At 41.0% G+C, this 15416-nt stretch overlaps 1 protein-coding gene across 7 annotated transcripts in view; it reads right to left on the reverse strand.

The window, feature by feature from the left end:
- PTPN13 (protein tyrosine phosphatase non-receptor type 13) overlaps positions 1 to 15416 on the reverse strand; it is a 112931-nt gene that overhangs the window by 18646 nt on the left and 78869 nt on the right. For 6 of the 7 annotated variants that reach the window (XM_071431528.1, XM_071431526.1, XM_071431527.1 and 3 more), the window contains 11 exons: positions 12237 to 12660; positions 11972 to 12069; positions 10099 to 10155; positions 8696 to 8788; positions 7254 to 7361; positions 6408 to 6539; positions 5727 to 6181; positions 4598 to 4741; positions 2799 to 2892; positions 1932 to 2017; positions 1233 to 1395 (listed from right to left, as the gene is read on the reverse strand). In XM_071431528.1, the coding sequence (XP_071287629.1) occupies positions 1233 to 1395; positions 1932 to 2017; positions 2799 to 2892; positions 4598 to 4741; positions 5727 to 6181; positions 6408 to 6539; positions 7254 to 7361; positions 8696 to 8788; positions 10099 to 10155; positions 11972 to 12069; positions 12237 to 12660 (1854 nt within the window). The remainder of the gene's footprint in view (positions 1 to 1232; positions 1396 to 1931; positions 2018 to 2798; positions 2893 to 4597; positions 4742 to 5726; positions 6182 to 6407; positions 6540 to 7253; positions 7362 to 8695; positions 8789 to 10098; positions 10156 to 11971; positions 12070 to 12236; positions 12661 to 15416) is intronic. The other variant, XM_071431529.1, reaches the window with a different exon arrangement.

Genomic DNA, 15416 nt, shown 5'->3' on the forward strand with positions numbered 1-15416 from the left:
AAGCCCGCAATGCAGACTTTTCTGCCCAATTACAAAATGCCACCCAAACCCAAGAAAAAGGAAGGAAGAAGAAGCATGAAGAAGAAATCCAGGATGACACCCTGTGCCCTCCATCTTGCTTCCATCCAAAACATACTAAAAATCCCAAAACCTAAATTTCTCATCAAGTGAGACACATACACTACTCTCTATAATCTATTTCACACTTTTGTGGATTCCAGTCTATCTTGAAGTTTAGGAAACTTTCTCCATGAATGAGGGTCAAAGTCAGTGCTCCCCTGGGTGTCAGGACACCCCAGAGCAGACAGAGAAATAATCCCGGTGCCCTGGGTTTCCACAATTAACTTATTATTTCCTATAGCACATGGCACATGGAAAGAGTGTCTGGTGCTCATATTCCAGACATGACAATGTGCAATCTCCCCCTCACATGGTTCTTTCACTGAGTTGAACAGAAGTGTTACCCAAAAGATCCCTCCAGGTTAAAGAGGACAAAAAGCTGATCACGACTTCTCAGTCAGCTTGCTTGGCCTGACAACATCAATGTGCAGGAAGGCAGAGTGTCTCCAAAGGACTTATTCCCTAGGAAGTCTATTAAGAAACCTTTCAAAGCACAGAGTGACTCAACTTTTCCAGCCACTGATCAGGCATTAGTGAGAGCAGCAACTGGAGCTCCTGGCAGACAGGACAGAGCCCATGCAAGAAGACCCAAAGGTATCTGCAGGGGTTCTGCCATCTGGGTAGGCTTCCCTTCACTTGCACAAGTCACCAGCAGGAGAGGCTGAATTATGTCAACCTCTAGTCAGGGGCACAAATCCTTCTCTCTTCATCTAGCTCTTGATATCTTCTCTCTTCTAAGACAGGAGCTGCAGACCCACAGAAGCACTCATTTATATATAAATATCTAAATTCCCCTTGGCACCCCTTAGCAACACCAGATACAGCAGCACCTCCTAACTCCAAACTTGCTACAGCCTTGGCATCTAAGGTGACACTAGGAAAGAGCGTGAAACAGTGAGAGGAAAAAGTTAACAGTATTTAAACAAAGTAACCAAGATGTGAAAGGAAGTCTTTAAAAGAAACACAACAGCACAAAAAGAAAGAGACTGCATTATGTGCAAGGGCTTGGTATAGATTCTTACCCACTCTATTTTCATCCTAAGAAGTAAAGAAAATCTTATGAAACTAGAGGATGCTTTGACAGTTAAGGCAATTGTTCTGTGGGAGCTGACCTGCAGTGACAAAGCTGTAATCTTTGGCATTTGAAGAATCTGTTGCTGGCTTCTCCTGTGGCTCACACTGCCCCACCTGATTTGGGAGCGTGCACTGTGGTGTCACTGGAGCATGAGCCTTGGCCCCTGATAGCTGACCCTTTTCCAACAGCAGGTGCACCACCTAAAGAGATGAAACATTCTCCAGTTAACTGGCAACAGAGATAACACAGTCTAGAGTATGCGTTTCCTTCTAACTTCTCAAGAGTCCATACTTTTACAGCAGCAAGTGTTATAGACACTTTCCTCCCCATATACATCCTCCAATTATTCCTTATTTTTAAGGGCTGTTAAATGACAACCTCCAAAGTACACTAATGGACTTGCAAGATACTTGCCAATAGAGTAAGAAAGGGTTTTCTTACTATAAAGTTGAGGGTGTTAAGAGGTGTCAAAGATAGTGTCACTTGCACATTTGTACAGGGAGTTAAGTTAAAAGCATTTTATAAAGTGAACACAAATAGCAGTTCTCAGCAGTTCTGAATGTGTACACTCACTGGCTATTTTCAGGTGTGCCGGGAAGCCAAAGAGTCCAAGAAAGCAAATCTAAAGTAACCATGACAACACTGGGGAGGATTCCAGTCTTGAGGTTCCTTCACCTCTTTTCACTGATAGAGAACTGGTTTACCACAGACAGGAGCAGAAGCAGCAGCCACTCACCTGGCCTGTGTTTCTCAGGGTTTCAACAGCTTGCTTATGGGTAGCTCCTTCCAAACTGATCCCATTGACAGAGAGCACGCGGTCACCTAATTTAATAATTTAAGAAAAAGTAGGCAGAGCATCACCTATAAAACATCTATGATGCACAGAAACTTTCAAGTCTGAGCTAACAAGGACAGTTATTTAATGAAATTCTCCCTCCCTTCCATGTTCTGAGTCAAGAAGAGAACTTTGCAAACAAACTATATGATTCAAATCAAAGGTCTTTTCCAATCTAATGATTCTGTGGGATAATCCCATGTCAAAACTAGTATTAACCATCAGAGTGACAGTCTGCCAGAAAGCTCAGACTCTTTATTCAAAACAAATCTTAGTCCACAGCAGGAATGCTCACTTCAGTGAAGAATGTGGCCTGGCTTACTAACAAGAAGAGCCATAACAATTACAGCATTTTCTGTATTGAGTTGCCGGGCATGCCAAGCAAGAAGGCCACAAATAACACAAAGCCCTCTCTCTCTGTGCCTGGAACAGAGAAGCATTCTCCATTAACATAGGCTGCTTTAGAGAACAGAAATCCCACAAGCTATCTCCTATTTTTCCCTTCCACAGCCTCAGTATTGCTGGTTCTGCAGTTGCTCTACATTAGTTTTTTAATCTTCACCTGCAGAATTAGCTATCAAGGCAATATTTAAAATGACAACTGCAACAGCTTAAAAAAATAGTTCTTCTTCCCAGTGAAAAAGGTGCAAGGACAGGAGGCAAACAGAGTGCTAGTTTCCAGGCCACAGGATATTGTCAAGTCCCCCCAGACAGTCCTCTGCCCTTTTTTCACATTAAGAGTCTCCACTGAAAGAATGGAAATCCTACCTTTTTCTATTCTGCCATCTGCTTCAGCTGCTCCCTTGGGAATAATTGCTTTCACATAAATACCACCATGCCTTATGCTAGTATTTACACCACCCTAAACAGAAAACAAAAATAGGATTGTTAGTCTTTTTGCAGTTAGAATACTTAGTAATCAAACACAGTGTGACACAAGGAAAACTGTTCTTAGGAAGCATTTGGGCTACTGGCATGTAGAAAAAACAGAAAAACTATCAAAACCAAAATGTTACATCAAGCATGTTCTGTGCAGTCATGCAATTTGCTATGAATGAAGTTGGGATGGGAAGACTGTAAAAACACAATGCATCACAATGCAAATGCACAAAACACAAACAAATGTCCTTCAGCAGAAACATGTCTGCATTTTGTTGGACTTTACATGCTTGCATGCACACCAAAGCTCAGAGATGTGCAAGAGCACAGCATGCCAAAGCAGGAGATGCACAACCATGCAGTGTCCTACTCCAACACAACTTCTCTGATGTAACAGGAGATTAGGGAGCGCTGCTTTTTCTCAGTTCAGACAAGTTAGAAGGTCTAAGCTGCTCAAGCTGAACTGACATTGTTTCTGGAAGGCCCTGGCCTTTCTGCTGATTGCAGAGGGGTAGGACTAGATGGTCTTTAGTTGTCCCTTCCATCCTAAACCATTGTGTGATTCTGGCTCACTGTGCTCCACAGACTTGGAGGGAAGAGGAAGACTAACAGTGTGTTAATGCTCCCAGGTAACCTACAGCTAACTGCACACCTCTCCTCACCACCACTGCACAGTAAAACAATGAAGGGGCAGAATGGGGGCTGGAAAAGCAAAGGGCAGTGAAGACACCACCCGGTCACCCCTCAAGGGAAATCTCTGCATTGGCTGGCATCTTCTAGCATCTCTACAAAGCCAGTGCATGCACACAGCAGGTCTAGTGCTACTCAGTAAGTAACCCCTGCTCAACCACTGCTCCTCCAACTCTCTGAAGTAATGGAACATGACTTTTAATAGAATGGGATGCCAAACTAAGAATTTCCTTCTGCTCCTCTTACAATCCTAGCCATATATATGGAAACAGCACTAGGCTTCCAAATAATTCCTCCACTGAAAATAGCTGAATATTAAAATACATTAAAATGTTCATTTTAATGCAGGAACAGATGCAGTGGAAAATGTATGTAAATTATTCTCTTCTTCCCTGAAGTGCCATTCTGCAGTATGACAGGCCCTAAATATAAAACTACCTTCAAAATCTTATAGCCTGAAGAGATATCAGTCTTAAAAAATATGGTTCTGCCTCATATTACAAGAAAGCAGTGTCAGCCAGGTCCTATCTGGGTTTATGTAGTCTTTTGCTTTCTGCCTTTTTTCCAGCAGAGGGAGAACACTGAACATGGTGAATGTGACTGAGTGTGCACAGATACCCTTAAATAACACTACTCCTTCCACCGCCTGCAGTGCCAGTCTGGGAGGGTCTCACTTCCTTCCTTGCAAATATGCCACAAGATTAGGTAGCAAGGGACAAAGACCATCTTTCCTTTTGTACTCACAAAGCAGAATCTGTGATAAGAGTCTATTAGGACTTTGGGGCTCCACCATAAAACAAAAAACAAGAATTACTTAAAGGGCAGATGACAAGAAAATTAATATAAATTAATAGTATTACTTTTCAGCTTTGGTAAGATTAACCACACATCAATAAATCTATAAATTAAAGTGATTCCAGGAAATATTTTGCTTCCTTGTAATTTAGCAATTTAATGGGTTGCTGGGAGTAGAGAAAAAAGAGAAAACATCTAAAAACCTTGTCAAACAGTACCGTGACACTTATTCCCAAGCCGTTATCTTTTTTTGCTAGTTCAACCTCAAAGATATCTCCAGGTTTAAGAAGCGTTGTAGAAACCTTTTTAGAATTCACTTTGTTTGCTGTATTTGATGAGGATGAATCCTTTATTTACAAAAAAAAAAAAAAAAAAAAGAGAGAGAGAGAGAAAAAAACAAACAAAACAAAAAGAGACAATGATTTGCCTTTTGCCTTTGGAACAGATGCTTACAGCTAAGACCCTAAAGGGTGGGGGTTTGAGTCAGACACAGCCACAAGGAGTCCACCTGGCAAAGTACCAATTAGCAAGACTCAAGGCTCACAGCTTCAACTCTTCCATTCCTGCCATTGAACAGGTTTAGCACAGAAATATGCTTGGCCTTTAGCAGCCAAGTCTTTACTCTTCAAGTGAGCTAGTTACAGAACACAAACTGCAGTACCTCAGCAGTTCAGCAGCCTAGAGTCTGCTGGACTAATTAGCATGAGCTGCCACAATTTAATTGAATAACCTCCATCAGATGAACAGAGGAATCACTGCAAGCTGGAAACAAATTTGCAGTACTTGTGACTGTGGCCTTTTGGAAAGGTGAAGCAGCAACTGTGTCTGCTCAAGAGCATGACTCACTGCTGAATTTTAATGCACAAGAGCAGTTTTTCAAGGATTAGATCAATCCCAGAAGACAATGAGTTCTGCTGCTACCCACTCTAGACATATCACTCCTACTTTCCTTGAGGAAAAACTTGATTTATCTGCCAAGTGAATAAACTTACCTCTAGGACTGGTCACTAGGTTATGAATATATTGGACAAACACACAGAATTGAAAGGTTTCCTACAGCTTCAGGAAGTGCACTGTAGGTTCATCCCAAAGCACAATCTGCCTCTAATAAGACACATCTTGTGACACTGGAAAGCTGGAAAGTTGTTCCAAGTTACAGAAGTGATTTTCTCCATTTATTTTGCACAAAATCACCATGCTATTAGAAATCAGCTACTAGCATTAGCTGCAGGCTAGGCCAGGCTGCTCTTCCCTCACATCCTGACACCCACAGACAGCTATCTCAATATACTATCACACTAATGGGAAATATTCATATGAAATCCACTATGCCTTTTTAGCTGGCTGCTGCTCCTGACTGCTGGAGTAAGTTGCTTCATCCATGTCAGAATCCCCTCGGTCAGAATACTCCACAGGCTCCACTACCCCGGGCCTTTTACTTTTCGCTCGAGCACTGTCCGACGAGGATCTCCTCTTCTCGAGGGCTTTCGAGGCCCCAGCCTGGGGCTCGCTGTGATGCTGGGCATCCTGCTGGGCTCTGCCACTGGCACGTTTGCCCAAGGTGGGCTGGCCCTGGGACAGGCTGGCGCTCTCGGTCCGGGAATCCTGGGAGCTGACGCTCCCGTCCCGCTTGGACAGCCCGGAGAGGCTGCCCGAAACGGGCCTCTGGTGAGCTCGGCACCGGCTGTGCTCCTCGGAAGAGGACTCTGCCTCCGTGTCCTGCACTGAGGAGGGCCTCCTCAAGTAACCCCTGGCTCCATTACTGATCTGAGCAGTGTTAGACGATGCTGCAAAGCAGGAGACAAGACAGCCATCAGCTTATCTGCAGCACGACACCCTTTTCTCAGCTTACAGCCCAGGAAGGTTTCACCCGCCTGGATATCCTACAGAAAGCTCTCTGCTCACACTGTACCCCCACCAATGGTTACCCTCACACACCTCCTCTCCATCCTGTCTCTGAACACAATTCCCAGCTAGCTGGGGTTGCTCACAGGGGAGACTGCACATCCCTACCTTTGGACAGCTTGTCCTTGGGCTGGGAGATGACAAGTGTCACATCCTCAGGAGCATTCTCCAGGATTTCCAAGGCTGCATGCTGGCTGACACCTTCCAAACTGGTGCTGTTTATGGATATGAGGCGGTGCCCTGCACAAAAGGAGTTGTTTAGATACAGTCCAACACCTACATTTTTACCCATCAGAGACAACATGGAGTACAGGTCTGACAACCTCTACACAATGCACAGATTAAAAATTACTAAACTTCAAGTGATGCTGGAATAGGGAACTCTAAGCATGAAAAAAAAAAAAAAGCCCCAGAAAAACAGGTTATATTTCCTCTTTTTAAACCTGTCAAATCTTTACATGTTCTGATTTCTACCTTCTCATTTACTGTATAAGAAATAAGAAAAAACAGAAATCAGATGTTAAATGAGCAATATGCAGTTCAGTTCAAGACAGAGACTACAATGAGAAGGAAAAAAAGATACCTTTTTCTCCTCCCCCCCCACTACAGTTATGGTTATATATGGTTCCATTTCACTTTTTAAAACTTTAAAATTTAAAAATTTAAAATTTAAAAAATTAAAGTAGGTATGTATACTGAGTTTTAAAAACTTTAAATTACAATGCATCTGCAAGACCCACAATGGAAAATAAAGCCCTTATCTTTATATATAACTTCAACTTTCTGCTGCTTCAAGCTTTATCATTTTTACATTGATTTGTAAGATTGCTGTTTTTGTATAGTCTAGGAATGAAGCATCACTAGTTTTCAGAAATTGTCTGGAAGGTGACTGAAGGTCACCATTGTAAGGAACTGTGATACCCAGAACCACAGATGGAATTTTATGCTATTCACCTGGTTTTAGAGTTCCTTCCAAATCAGCTGGCCCTCCAGGAATAACCGAATGAATAAAAATTCCCAGATCAAGTTTCCCTGTCTTCTCTCCACCGATTATTTGAAAGCCTATGAAGAAAAGGCCCAAAGCAGGAAAAATGTCAGTGATCACCATGTAACTTAACACAAGTCCATCTTCTAGAACAAACAAAAACTTAGTCATTCTAAGAAATGTAAAGTAAAAAACCCCAGACACCTCAAATTTAAATCTGCATGGAAACAGACAGCAAAGCTTTTTGATAAAGCTTTATTGTATACTCTTGTTTTAAGCAACTGATTTAGACTTTGTCTGTCTGTCTGTTCAGGACACTCCAGCAAAGGCTACAGAAGACAACTCTGGCAAGAGAAACACACAAACAGGTGACATGAAATGTACATTCACTGAGCAGATAAAGATTGTTTTCTATCACATAAAAATTTCTGGTTTTCTCCATTGTTTGATGTTTCACAAAGAAGTCTGACCCTGGTCTTAAGATCCGAGTTTTCAATGTCTCTGTTTTATTTTGAGGCTTGTAATCTATTTCTGTTCATTCTACCATATAAACCCGGGACAAATGTTCCAGAGGGGGGGAAAAAAAAAGGTAGAAGATATCAGGTCTTCTCTATTCCAGCTTAAACAGCAAACTACCATAAATTGCATGGGGAAGAAAGAGGAGAAATAGTACATTTCTTTGAATTTTTTTTTTTCATTTCTGCTCAACTTATACATTACTGTGCAGTGTAAACACTAAGTATTACTGTCTTGTAGGCTTTTTTGCCCTCTCAAATTTACACTACAGTCTGATTTTGAATGACAGAACAATGTCCTTAAGGACACTTTAGAGAGTCTTCCTGAAGCACAACACTGACATAAAATTTTTCATTACTCATACAAGGAAAAATTATGTGTGCCTATGCAAAAAACTCAGTGGCAGAGAAAGAAATGTTATGCAAATATCTCATCTCCCAGGCTCCTTAATCATCAAATCAGTGTTCATCTGGTAATACAGGAATAAGGAAAACACTCCACAATTAGCACATAATGCTTTTATTCTGTCTTTAAAAAAAAAAAAAAAAAAAAAGCATTCATTTAAAGTATTTATCACAGCTCAAAGCTGTGAGGTTCCACAGAGACAAAATTCTACACTGAAAACAGAGATAAACTTAAAAGGCCAACTTCAAGGATGACTAGTTCACAATATTAATATTATCCTACACTTATATGGAAAAACTGAAAAACAGACTTGCTTAACATCACAGAAACTGCATTTTAAAAGCCTTCAAAATCCAGCTACTGCCTGCACTGCTTTGCTCAGCTACTGCCTGTGCTGCTTTTCTACAATAAATGCTTAAACACAGACCAGAAAACTTTATTTTGCTTTTGGCTTTTTGAAATACATGTCAACAATTTTAAAGCCACTTACCTAAGCCAAACTTTTCATCCTTTTTCAAGTTCACCAAAGTGATCTCTCTCTCTGGTGTGGCAACTCTGTTCTGTGTTGTTTGAAGAGAGTCAACTGTAAAGCCAACATTTCATGATCAGACACTACCTCAACACTTCCCTTCAGGTTTACTTTAAAGTTCTTTTCCATTAGAAAATATTACTTCTCTGATAACTTGAAAAGCTGTTTTGATCTAGTTGGTTCAACTTTCATCTTCTAAGCCATGGCTAACCACAGAAAAAAATCTCCACAACCCTTCTAACCCACTTCCATCTTCAGCAGTTAAAAATCTTTTACTCCTCCTAAGAAAAGCAGCTGGCACAGTCTCGTGGAGGGACAACATCACTGAGTCCTAGAATCTTTAATTTCATTAGTCTTAATTCAGGAAAATGTTTAGATCTGTGTTTATGTGCTCTGCTCATAGGTAGGGAGGATGCAAACACATTGGTAAAATTGAAACTGAGGGTCATTATATGAAATTACTGAAAGGCTACTCAATGAGTTCTCTTAATGGTGTCTCTTCATTAAAAAGCAACCAAAATTAGAAACATCTACTAGAACTTCTCTTGCTTCAATTTACTTCCTCATTCGCAACTCCACAGGCTGCAGATTCCACCTCTTCTAAAATCTGAGCATCCTCACAATGCAACTCTGACTCCTGAGGCTTCCCATCAGGCTGGAGTAGACCCAGGCATTTAAGAGACCCAAGGAGAATAATTTGGTGAAGAAAAAAAACCCACTAACAAACACCAACCAAAAAACCCCACCCCACAAGCAAACAAAACAAAATACAAACAAATAAACAAGCCAAATCTCCTGAAACTTCAGGAAACACCGACATTCTACAAGTCTGAACTCATGGACTTGCTTCCTAGAGAATGCATTCACTTGGTCCAGGAGCGCCTGGGATCCTTTTGCCCTAAGTGCAAGAGGCACAGCTGCAGAAACCTAATGAGCTCCACACACTGGTACAAGCACAGAACAAGTGATGCAGGAGAGTGCAGCAGACTGCACATCACCCAGAAAAGGAGTCTTTTCTCCCTCAAAACCACATCAAGCCTAAAGAGTGAAAGAACTAAAAAGAAAACACAGAAGCAGTAACCTCCTAAGGGAAATGAGCTTTCAAGAGCATGATTCTGATAGGAAAGAGCACCCTTCAAGTGCTTCACCCTTCTGAAAAATTCATATCTGAAAAATATTACACACAGATGTCTAAAGCCCCCCAAGAAGCAATCCAAAATAAATACTAAGAAAGGAAATACTAGGAAAAGGTCCTATCTAGCTAACTGGCAGAGGCACTCAAGACCACCAAAGGCACAGGACAGGTGGAACAGTGAAGCATTTGCAAGTGACAAACTGACTGAATTAATTACTTATCAACTTACCGCTCTCTTTTAGTGCTGCTGATGACAGAAGATTTTCTGAAGTATTCATGCTAACACCTGTGACATGCATGGAAGTATTAGACACTGTTATCAATTTTTTATAAACACAAAAGCTACCAAGAATTATTTCAGTCTTTACACAGGTCACATGAGCTCATTCACAATATCAAACTACTTCTTTTAAAAATGAATAAACATAAAACTAGCTTTGTATTAGCAAATCCAAATTACTCATGTGCTCTAGTGTAGTTTAAGGTTCAGATGGATGGCAGCTCATGCAAAGGCAATGAATTAAAGGAAGGACAGAGGTCTGGCCTTTATGACCATGGTTAACTTCAGATAAAAGTAATGGCTCTTGAGCAATGAAGTCAAAGACTAAATTTTCTAACAATATTGGATATTGAATATGCTGAACCTAATAAGCCAACACAACAGGACTCTTGTAAGATTTTGTAAAGGAACAAATAAGCTGCTGCAGTAACAAGCAATTTGAACTACTGCTATTGAAAATTGTTTGCATATTAGAATCATGTTTACTTTGGAATTATCACAGCCAAACAAATGTGGCCCTACTTTACAGGATAAAATAATAAATGTACCAATATATGAAAATAAATGAGGAAAAATAATTCAAGCTTCTTAAGAAAGCAGCCCTGACCTTCTCCAAACCTATAAACCCCAAAGTTCCATCTGATGTGTTTCACCATGCAAAGAACCTATGTCCCTCAGCACAGGCAGTGTGATCCAGTAGGACTTTCTGACATGTGGCTAAGACCCTCACCAGAACCTCTGCCCAGAAGATTACGGGCAAGCACATGATCCTATTAATCACAAAACTCAAGGTACAGAGTAAATGGCTGCAATCAGTCACTACAGAACCTGCACACCTCATCTCACTCCTCAGCATTTATGCTCTCAGCACTGAAAATGCATCATTCCCAAGTCAGTCCTGGTTCCAAATGCACTGGGAACAGACATGGGATGTCACACACTGCTTTGTTTGCCTTTTCTTAGTTAATTTATAATGACTCCATCCCCAGAAACTTAACCATCTTCCACTTTTTCTGATGTCTTGTAACTACAGGAAAGCCAACCAGCAGCTAAGGCTGCAAATATTTCAGTTTATTGTTATAACAGGGAACCTTCTAGAACCAGAAACTGGTAACACACAGATATGAAAAGTTCACTTTTAATACCCCAGTGTTAGTTTAAGTCTATTTGCTGCTCTGAATGTTTGGCTTTTTTTTTTTTTTAATGTGAGCTCTCTCTTTTAGTTAATAGTAAGACTACTTGTGTGCATTCCAATCCTTGCCAAGAAAATGGAGTAAGTGCATCTGGCTTACCTCACTACAAATGTGTTTTTGTAACACACCCAGTGTACTACAAAAAAATATTTAACTAATTTATTATATCTGAAAAAAAACCCCAAAAAAAGAAGAAAAAACTCCAAAGTGTGGAGCTACTACTTAGAGGCACTGGCCAATACCCAGCTGATGCCAAGCAGTCTTTTCCAAAAAACCACTCCTGACATCCTTTCCACAGAAAATACTAAAAAAGTTCAGCCTTCACAAACAGACTGAAGACTAGCAAATTATTAAAAGATCCATACAACCAAATGGCACCCTGAAGTGATAACCTGGAAGCTGTTTTCTGCTACAGCTTTTACTTTACACCGCTGTGCACAGATTGGTGCTGACCAAAGGAGGATTTTTTTGGATTCACTGCAATAATGGCCTGGATTGCTTTAACAGGTGATACTCTGCTCCCACTTTCAAATCAAACCACCAGTTAATAAACATATCAAAGCATTACACCCAAAGCAATTTTAGAAGTTTGTTAGTAAATACAGTAATATTATTTTTTGCATGCTGACCTACAACATAGGCTTGACCGGTATCTTCAATGGATGATGAGTCTGATTCATTTTTCTTTCTTTCAGGGCTTCTACTTAAACCTGCATGAGATTTTGAACTTAAAGGGGAGAAGGAGAGAAGGGGAACCAGACAGAGGGAAGAGGAAGTTGGGAGAGGGAAGGATCAATGTAATAAAATAATGGCATGAATAATAAATCAAAACTGATGCAAAATGTACATTGACTGTACACAAAGATACTGCAGGGTGGTCAGAGAGACTCTTACTTGCTCGGTTTTAATGCTCCCGTTGCTGATCCAGTATCAAATTTTGGCATTTGCTGAAAGACCTTTCCCATGATATCTTCTATTTTTTTGGGGGAAGAGTCGAAAGCAGTAATTACATTTTTCCTCGGGGGGTAAACAGAGATGTGACTCTGACTCAGATCGTGAAACGACTTGCTCATAACTCTGGGCCTTTCCTCCCATGGGCTCTTCTCGTTCTTGTCCCTTGCAGAGCCAGGAAGTGGCTGGAAGAGCGAGAGCTCAGAGCAGGACAGTCTCTTCAGGATCTCTGCCTGGACAGACAGGGGTCGGACAGCGAGTCTGTTCAGAGTGCTGCTGGCCAGGCTGCCAGTGCTGATGGCTCGGCCCATGTTGAAGCCCTTGACAGAGTCTGCATGAAGGTTCAGGCTCCTAAATGAAGCTCTTTCTGTGGAAATTAAAAAAAAACAACAAATCAACAAAACCCAAACAATTAAAGTTATTTGGTAGAGCTAGTGGGACCACCTCGTGCAAAGTATGCTTTTCAAACAACCAACTCACAAAAAATGTTTTTTCTCAAGATGCTTAGCAGAGATATATAATCACCCACCATGGGGTTTGCTCAGGAAGCAAAGTTTGGAGTTCATGACACTACACTAACCCAAAGTCCAAAACCACTGAATATTTATCCTCTTATTAGCATGAAGACTCATATTCCCTGCCAGGCTGCTGTGCCTTAGACACAGACACATCATCTCCTTCTGCAAAACAAATAATATCCTCAAGCCAAGTGACCTGGAACACTACATCTTCCTTTAATAAAAATCTTTTCCAGGATTTGAACAAATAGGTCTCCCCTATGTACACACTATGAGATGCCTCCATCCATCCATTGCTTTGTTTTCTTGGCATGAGCCCCTCCACATTTACAGTACAGCTGCAAGGCCATGAGGGCTTGGCAGCATCTCTGCCCAGATACAGAGCACCAGTGCACTCAGGTGCACTTAAGGACCTCCCTGCCACAAACATCCTAGCACAAAACAGAAAGTGTTGACTGAGGTTTGCCAGACTTTTGGACTCATTAGCAAGGATTCCCTTAAGCAGCAGTGAGAAACAGGTCTTGGGCTGTAATTAAATTACTGTCAGCTGAGTCGTGGGAACTGTCTGGGTGGATGTTCTTAGCTGAAAGCAAATTCATGATAATACATCTTAGCCTAAACCCCTCTTAATTCAGAGCAAAGCTAAGCAGGGCTCCTTTCTATTACCCTAACAGCCTCCTAAGGCTAGCAGGCTGTGGTGGCTTGGCTCTCACACAGGAACCTGATAAGCTCTGGCAACTGGTTGGCTGGTTAGAGACTTTAAAGGAAATCAGGCCACCTGGACCCTTCATAAACTTCACTGATGTCTTGGAGTCAGTTCACAGGGAAGTCTCAAGAAAAGCAATCCTCAACTGCATATGTATTTCTGATTTAGGGTGAACCAGTGGGGGGTTTTTAACACTATATACATGTAGAAAAAAAGCTGCTTTATAAAAGCTGCACTGTAAGTCAAAGGGAAAATTAGACTTTTTTGGTACATATCACCCATTAGGTTTAATGGTAAATACCATGGCATTTAGAAAAGAGTGTATTTGACAAATGCAGCCTCAGTCCTGCCATTCCAAAAGACTTCACTGCCTCCAATATCTCAGGCAGGAATTAACTGCCAGAGTAACTCAAGCTCTGTATGGACAGGCATAGAGATGGTGAAGATTTAGTTGTGGAAGGTATGTTTTTCTGTCCTTTCATCAGGTGAATTAGCATACAACTACCACTTCCTTACCCACACCAAACACCTCTTCTAGCCACAGCCACCAGACTAGATAAGCTACAGAAGAATGATTTTGCCCAATCAGACCAGAAATCCACAAATCCGAATTCCTGACTCTGACAGAAGGCATCGATGACAGCTGCACTTGCTGTGTTGCCATCATGAGGAAGAGTACCCTAATAAAATGTGCTGAGATCTCTTCTCTTGACATTTTATTTACCCTCTGAGAACATCAAACAGAATTTCTATGGATTTCAGATGAATACTTTCACACCATTAACTATATTATATAGGCATTAGGCTTTTCAAACCTTCTGCCAATCCTGTAACTGAAAATTCTCATGTGCTCAAAACTCAAAAACTCATCATCTGTAAATGATGAAATGAGGCTGACTTAACCCTCATTTCTTTTTTTTTTTTTTTTTTTCCATATGCCCTTTCTGGAATCTAGAATTTCCAGCATTTTCCAGAATGCCCTTTTCTTTACTGTCCTTTCCTTTACTATTTTGCTGAGCGCCAGCTTTTACTGGCATATTAAGGGTTCAATGTAGATTTAGCAAAGTTACGACAACAGCAAATTTTTTGTTTCAATTGTTTTTACTTTTAATAATCAGTGTGCTGGAGTTAACCATAATGCTGATTTGTTTGCTTCTGATTACAAGTGATTGGTGGAATCTGGGACACCTCTGATTTCCAAGTGATCTGCACTGTACAGAAGCAAACTATTGTTTTCCAGACTCCCACAGCACAGCACCTACTCCATCTGTCAAAAGAAACCAAGTTTGCCTAGCCAAGAAAGCCTTTCCTGTTTTTCTCTGCAATTCAGGATAAGCAAACTCTAAATCAGAGAATGGTAAAAAGGCTTTAAGTCACTTGGTCTTATTTCTTTGCCTGAAGTTGGCTGAGCCCAACAGAACAGAAAAAAGGCTGGATAGTTGCCACAAGCCTTTTCCCACTCCCATCCCCCCTCCTCTTTTCTTTTCTTTTTTAAATTAGAGATCACAATATCCACAGCAATGTGGTCAAACTTCATCCCAGCTAAACTGGTGGAAGTCTGGATTAACTGGAATGCAGACAGATAACAGGGAACAAAGAGAGCATGAGCAGGCAGACTGACCAAAACAGCTCTTCCAGACCCCACTGAAGGCCATCCAGCCAAGTGAGCTCTGTTCCAATCAGTGAAGAAATTTGTACAGAGGGGTTTTTTCACTGATTACATTATCCAATTAATATTTTTTATCTAAAAAAAGAATGCCTTTACATTTTTCTGTTATGCACATAAGTTATGAAGGAAATGGGAATTATGAAGGAAAAATTAGTATCCATGTTGTTCCTTACCAGGTCCACCCAACACAAAGCAAAATAAAGACAGCTGTATCCACAGCTTAGAGATGG

The sequence above is a fragment of the Agelaius tricolor genome, unplaced genomic scaffold (genome assembly GCF_023055355.1).
Source record: "Agelaius tricolor isolate 1412-34295 unplaced genomic scaffold, bAgeTri1.0.p SCAF_8, whole genome shotgun sequence".
NCBI classification, from domain to species: domain Eukaryota; kingdom Metazoa; phylum Chordata; class Aves; order Passeriformes; family Icteridae; genus Agelaius; species Agelaius tricolor.